The 6592-nt window shown below is 39.7% G+C and overlaps 1 protein-coding gene across 1 annotated transcript; it reads left to right on the top strand.

Annotated features, from left to right (window-relative positions):
• Positions 1–537: 537 nt before the first annotated feature.
• LOC118488797 lies at positions 538–2682 on the top strand. The gene is made up of 3 exons (XM_035986155.1): positions 538–1636; positions 1718–2331; positions 2599–2682. The coding sequence occupies exons 1-3, from the start codon at positions 538–540 to the stop codon at positions 2680–2682; spliced, it is 1797 nt and encodes a 598-aa protein (XP_035842048.1).
• Positions 2683–6592: the final 3910 nt, after the last annotated feature.

A 6592-nucleotide genomic window follows, 5' to 3' on the forward strand; every position in this document is an offset into this window, starting at 1 on the left:
AGACTTTATACTCAAAACAGCTGAGCTGTAATCGAGCTTGTTCGAGTCAAATACTCTCAAACTTTGCTTCGGTCTTCAAACTTATCTATGCTAGTTGTGGCTTCATTTTCAAGCTTGAGATAATTGAATTAATCAAGACTTTAAGGCATTCATTAACTCAAGTGGATTATGAACTAAACACCCGTGCATGCCCCCTCCGACCATGCCCGCTTTCCTTCCGTCAGAGCCTCACCTTGTAGCGGAGACCGACAGTGTGCTTGGGTGTATCAAATCGTTCCCTAAAGGGACGTCATGTGGGAGGGATGGTTTGAGGGCTCAACACCTTTTGGACGCCCTTTGTGGGGAAGGGTCCGTGATTGCGGTTAGTCTCCTCAGAGCGATTTCAGCTGTGGTTAACTTATTTTTGCGGGGGGATGCCCGAGGAGTTTGGCGGAGTTTATTGCATCTGCTCCCCTTACGCCCCTTCTCAAGCCCGATAATGGGATTAGGCCTATTGCAGTGGGTTCGATCTGGAGGAGAGTGGTCTCCAAGGTAGCGATGAAGGGAGTGGGGAAGGATATGGCCAAATATCTTGGAGACTTTCAGTTTGGGGTCGGGGTTCCAAACGGGGCTGAGGCGGTTCTTCATAGTGCCAACAGGCTCTTAAATACGCACCACCAAGACGGGTCGTTGGCTATGCTTACCGTCGATTTCTCGAATGCCTTTAATCTTGTGGATAGAACTGCTCTTTTAAATGAGGTAAGGAAAATGTGTCCATCCATCTCTGCTTGGGTTGATTTTTTATACGGGCAACCAGCTAGGCTTTATGTGGGGAATAATAATATTTGGTCTTCCACAGGGGTTCAGCAGGGGGATCCTTTAGGGCCTCTCCTTTTTGCCCTTGTTTTACACCCTCTTGTTCTCCGAATCAGAGATCGTTGCAAGCTCCTTTTTCATGCCTGGTACCTGGATGATGGGACCCTTATTGGAGATGCTACTCAGGTGGCCAAAGCTTTAGACATCATTAGAGTGGAGGGCCCCTCATTGGGCCTCCTTCTCAACATTAAAAAAACTGAAGTTTTTTGGCCTACATGCGACGGGGTGAAGACTCAAGAGGGTTTATTTCCGCGGGAGATTGGTAGGCCGGTGCATGGTGTGAAACTCTTGGGTGGTGCTGTCAGCAGAGATGAGGAGTTTATTAGTGGTTTGGCCCTTAAAATAGCTAAATGTGCGGTTGAGTTGATGGGATGTCTCAAACGTCTTCGGGACCCTCAGAGCGAACTCCTCCTGCTTCGTTCGTGTATGGGGGTTGCTAAACTGCTGTTTGGGCTAAGGACGTGTCAGCCTTCTTTTGTTGGGGAAGCCGTCTCTGTTTTTGACAAGGGGCTTCGGAATGCGATCGAGAACATTGTTGTTTGTGGGGGTGCCTTTTTCGGGGACCTACAATGGAGGTTAGCTTCCCCCCCGACCCGTTTTGGGGGGCTTGGGATTTGCTCAGCTGAGGATGCCTCTTCCTATGCTTTTGTGGCTTCAAGAGCCCAATCTTGGGTTCTTCAAGACCACATCCTTCGTGAATGTGGTGGTGGGTTATTGGACTCTGATTACATGGGTGCGTTGGACAACCTGCATAGTTCTCTTCCCGATCTTGATCTCGGCGGTTTCTACATTAAAGACACCGCCCCCATTAAATCCCAGAAAATTCTGGCGAATGCCTTATATGGCGAAATCGTCAAGACAGTTGAAGAGAAGTTTGCTTTGTCTCCACGGCAGCGAGCCGTGTTTGAGTGTTTGCGAGCCCCCCATGCTCAGGATTTCCTGTCTGTTGTTCCCATTGAAGGTTTAGGGCAATGTATGTCGGCTGTGGAATACCGGGCTATCCTCAAGTACCGGCTGATGGTACCGCTTTTCCCGGTTGATGACCCATGTCCTGTATGTCGGAAGTCTTGCTTGGATACTTTTGGGGAGCATGCAATCCATTGCAAAGAATTACCAGGGTTTAAATATCGACACGATTTAGTTCGTGATGTGCTTTATGATGTCCTTAAGCGAGCAGGGATCTCGGCGAAAAAGGAAGCTCCGGTGAACTTCTTGACCGATCCATTAGAAGGGAGATCTACCCTACGGCCCGCTGACATTCTTGTTTTTGGATGGGAAGGAGGAAAACACGCGTGTGTTGATTTGACAGGTGTGTCCCCCCTCGTTGGGCTAAGGGACCACGGGTTTGTGGCTGGTCAAGCAATAACTAAGGCAGAGGCGGCCAAAGTAGCTAAGCATGAGAAAGCTTGCATCGAGAATCAGCACGTGCTCACCCCATTCGCTTTCGATACTTTTGGCGCTCTCGCCCCTGACGCGGTGCGGTTCCTCAAGCGGGTTCAGCAGGTGGTAAGCAGTAACACCGCGCATGTTAAGGGGCAGAATTTTGTGTTTAGCAGGGTAGGGTTTGCTATTCAGAAGGGGGTAGCGGCGCAACTTGTTGCTCGTCTACCTGCCATTAGTCTGTAATCGTCTTTGTTCATTATTTAAAGAATAAAAATACATAAGAGAACTAAAATATAATCAAAGATGTGTGGTTTTTGATGTTATGACTTGTTTTTTAAATGTATGTGTTAAATTACAAAGTGGATTAGCTTTGTTTCGGACTTGATCGTATCCCACACAAGAACAAAAAAATATGGCTTCAATGAACAACCAGATTACTTTTAATTCCTTTCTTTCATTCGTGTAAAAACAAAATACAATGAAAAGGACTTTAAATACTAAGACTATCTTCTATGGTGACAAAATGCTTACGTTAGTTACCAAAGTAGATATAAAAATGAAAAAAAAACATAGGAAATGCAATGACCGGTCTTGGGAGCAACCTAGGTTGCAACCAAGTCGCATGACACAAGTTAGGGGTCGTTTGGCAACTTTTGAATGGTTAAGTGTTAAATTAGTAAGAGGTCTGAACCATCAAGTGTTGAATCAGTACGACGTCTAAACCATTAAGAGTCAGTATAATGCTTAACCGTTCAGAGGCAAATGTTTAACCAATTCAGATCAGATGTCTTAACCATTTAGACTCAGTATAATGCTTAACTATTTAGAGACAAATGTCTGAACCGTTCAGACATGTAAAAATGGTACAGATCTAACAAGAACAACTTGAATACACCGAAAATAGTGACAAAACAGATGACAAAACTTTATTTCTTATCCAACCCAAAAACAACCCAACCAAACCCTAGATCTCAAGAATCTGAGATCTTAACAATACAAAGTACAAGTTCAACAGATTGAAGAAATCTGTTGAACATAAACTGAAGAATACAAATACAAGATACAAAAGGATATAAAACGAAGAGATTAACACAATCTCTTAGACAACAAGAATCTCAACACTGAGATCAACTCCAGAAGAAGATCTTCAACACCAGAAGTTGTGCACGAACAATACTGAGAGAGAACAAGTGAAACCCTAGAAAATATCTTGACTACTGAACTGTAACCTTCTCTCTCTTCTCTTATATAATCAGATGAAACCAAAGTTACACTTTACCCCTTGCACTTCCAAAGATGTAAACAATACAGTCCTTCAGCCCATAACAGCTCATAACAATTCTGTTAACAAGTAACAGCCCAGTAACAAACATAACAACCCAACAACAGATATAAAGCCCAATATGTTTATTACATGAATTAGAAATGTAATAGTGAAATTATACACTTTTAACACCCCCCATAATTCAGGCAGTAAACATATTGTACAAACCCAATTTTTCACACAAAATCTCATGTTGGGCAATACTTAAACCTTTAGTGAAAATGTCTGCTATCTGTTCTTCAGATGCAATTTTTTGTGGGTCAATAATGCCACTTGCAATTTTTTCCCTCAAAAAATGCAAGTCCAGTTCAAAATGTTTTGTTCTTTCATGGAACACTGGATTTTGAGAAATAGAGATAGCAGACTTGCTATCACATAACAGTGAAACAGGTAAACTACAACTTATTTTTAACTCAGATAAAACATTTTTAATCCACATTACTTCACAAGTAGCAGAGCACATCGCCCTGTACTCTGCTTCAGCAGTAGATCTTGAAACAAACCCTTGTTTCTTGCTTTTCCAAGACACAAGCGTATTTCCAAGAAATATGCCAAAACCAGTGACAGACTTCCTGGTCACCAAACACTTAGCCCAATCTGAATCAACAAAACCTGATATATCAAAATTACCTGTTTTTCTGAACATAATACCCTTTCCTGGACTTTGCTTTAAGTATCTTAACAATCTTAGAGCAATGTCCAGATGTGACTGACACGGTTTGTGCATGTATTGACTCAAGAACTGTACAGCATAACTTATGTCAGGACGAGTCAAAGATAAGTATATCAACTTACCTATTAACTTTTGAAAACCACTAACATTTTCTAAAAAACTTTTATCCTTTTCAACCTTGTTTGTAATAACATGAGACTGTTCTATAGGAGTCCCAACAGGTTTGCACCCAAGATATCCAAACTCATTCAAAAGTTCAAGACAATATTTTCGCTGTGACAAACAAATAGATTCATTTGAATACAAAACCTCAATACCAAGAAAGTATTTAAGCACACCTAAGTCTTTCATTAAAAAACTTTCACTCAAACACCTTTTAACTCTAGTAATTTCAGTAGAACTATTACCAGTAATCACTATGTCATCAACATAGACTAACAAGACAACAAGAATATCATCTTTACTCAAAATAAACAAAGAATGATCACACAGACTCTGAGTAAAACCCATACCAAGAAGCACAGAAGTTAGCTTCTCATTCCATTTTCTGGGAGCTTGTTTAAGCCCATAAAGTGACTTAACAAGCTTACAGACTTTATTTTTATCATTATCAAAATACCCTAATGGTAAAGTCATATATACATCTTCAGATAATGACCCATATAGAAAAGCATTGTTTATATCTAGCTGATACAAAGACCACCCATTATTCACAACAAGTTTCAAGACAATTCTTACTGTAACCATTTTAACAACTGGAGAGAATGTTTCTCCAAAATCAATTCCCTCCTTTTGGTTAAACCCCTTTGCAACTAACCTAGCCTTATACCTCTCGACTTCCCCATTGGCTTTATATTTTATTTTGTATACCCACTTACAACCTATGGGTTTTCTACCTTTAGGCAAATCAACAACAACCCATGTATTATTTCTATTAAGGGCTTCCATTTCTTTATTCATGGCTTCTATCCATCTAGGATCTTTAATAGCCTCATTATATGAGCTAGGCTCAACAGATTTGTTCAGTGAAGAAACTAAGCAAAAATTATCAACAGATAAACTAGCATAGTTTACAACCTTTTCAATTCCATATTTTACTTTTCCTTCAACAACAAACTCATTAAACCTTTGTGGAAAAATAACTTTCCTAGAAGATTTCCTAGTAGACTGTCCCTCAGATGGGTTGGTCTCATCATAAGATCCTACAGTGTCCTCTGCCCCATCAGTGTTACCTGGTAAACTACTACCTAACTGTTCATCCCCATGTTGTGTATTATCAACATTTGGTACAGTGGCAGATGTAGAGGGCAACACTGGTGGCTGATCATCACTGTAGTGATCTTGAGCACCAGCTGTACCCTCTTCATCATTGGGAACTATAGGAACTTCAGGTGTTCTTGTTTCAGTAATATCAAAAAAATTTATCTAATTTAACTCAGTGTTAGAATTTATACCTTGACTTTTATTCAAAATAGATTTGAATGGATATACAGTTTCATAAAATTTCACATCTCTAGAATAAAACACCTTTTTATTATCTAAACACAGCAGTTTGTATCCCTTTTTAACATTTGAATAACCAACTAAAACACACTTATCAGCATGATAAGCAAATTTATCAGACTCATTCAAGACAGTACTAAAACAAAGACAACCAAAGTTCCTTAGATGAATAAGTGAGGGTTTAAAACCATAAACAACTTCATAAGGACTCCTACCATTTAAAACAGATGAGGGTAACCTGTTAATTAAGTAAACTGCAGTTAAAACACAATCAGACCAATATCTAAGAGGCAAATTACTCTGAAACAATAAAGCTCTAGCTGTGTTTAAAAGATGTCTGTGTTTTCTTTCCACCACACCATTTTGTTGTGGTGTATAAGAGCATGATGTTTGATGTAAAATACCTTTGTTTTTACAAAATAAGTTCATTTGACTATTCACAAACTCTGTTCCATTATCACTTCTTATAGTTTTAACTTTTGTTTCAAACTGTGTTAAGACCAGCTCATAAAAACTACACACACTTTCAAACACTTCAGTTTTATTCATCAACATGTAACACCAAACAGTTCTTGAGAAATCATCAACTATAGTTAAAAAATATTTAAATCCCTCATAACTTGTAACTTTATAGGGACCCCATACATCAAGATGAACTAACTCACCTACTGACTTTGTTTTGTGTTCACTAAGAGGAAAAGGAACTCTTACTTGTTTTGCCCTATGACACACATCACAAGGACCATGTTCAACACTTTTAACATCAAAATTATCTTTTAACACAGCTAGCACTTGATCAGAAGGGTGGCCTAACCTACTATGCCACAAACTTGCCTTCACAAAACTATTAAAAC

This window comes from Helianthus annuus, chromosome 17, assembly GCF_002127325.2.
Source record: "Helianthus annuus cultivar XRQ/B chromosome 17, HanXRQr2.0-SUNRISE, whole genome shotgun sequence".
NCBI lineage: Eukaryota > Viridiplantae > Streptophyta > Magnoliopsida > Asterales > Asteraceae > Helianthus > Helianthus annuus.

Excerpts from the sequence above, each read along its gene's own strand:
- LOC118488797 (XM_035986155.1), top strand. The coding sequence starts at position 538 with ATGAAGGGAGTGGGGAAGGATATGGCCAAATATCTTGGAGACTTTCAG. Across the intron at positions 1,637-1,717 it reads TCCCGATCTTGATCTCGGCG|TTGAAGAGAAGTTTGCTTTG; the intron begins GTTTCTACATTA and ends TCGTCAAGACAG. Across the intron at positions 2,332-2,598 it reads GCGCTCTCGCCCCTGACGCG|TGGATTAGCTTTGTTTCGGA; the intron begins GTGCGGTTCCTC and ends TAAATTACAAAG.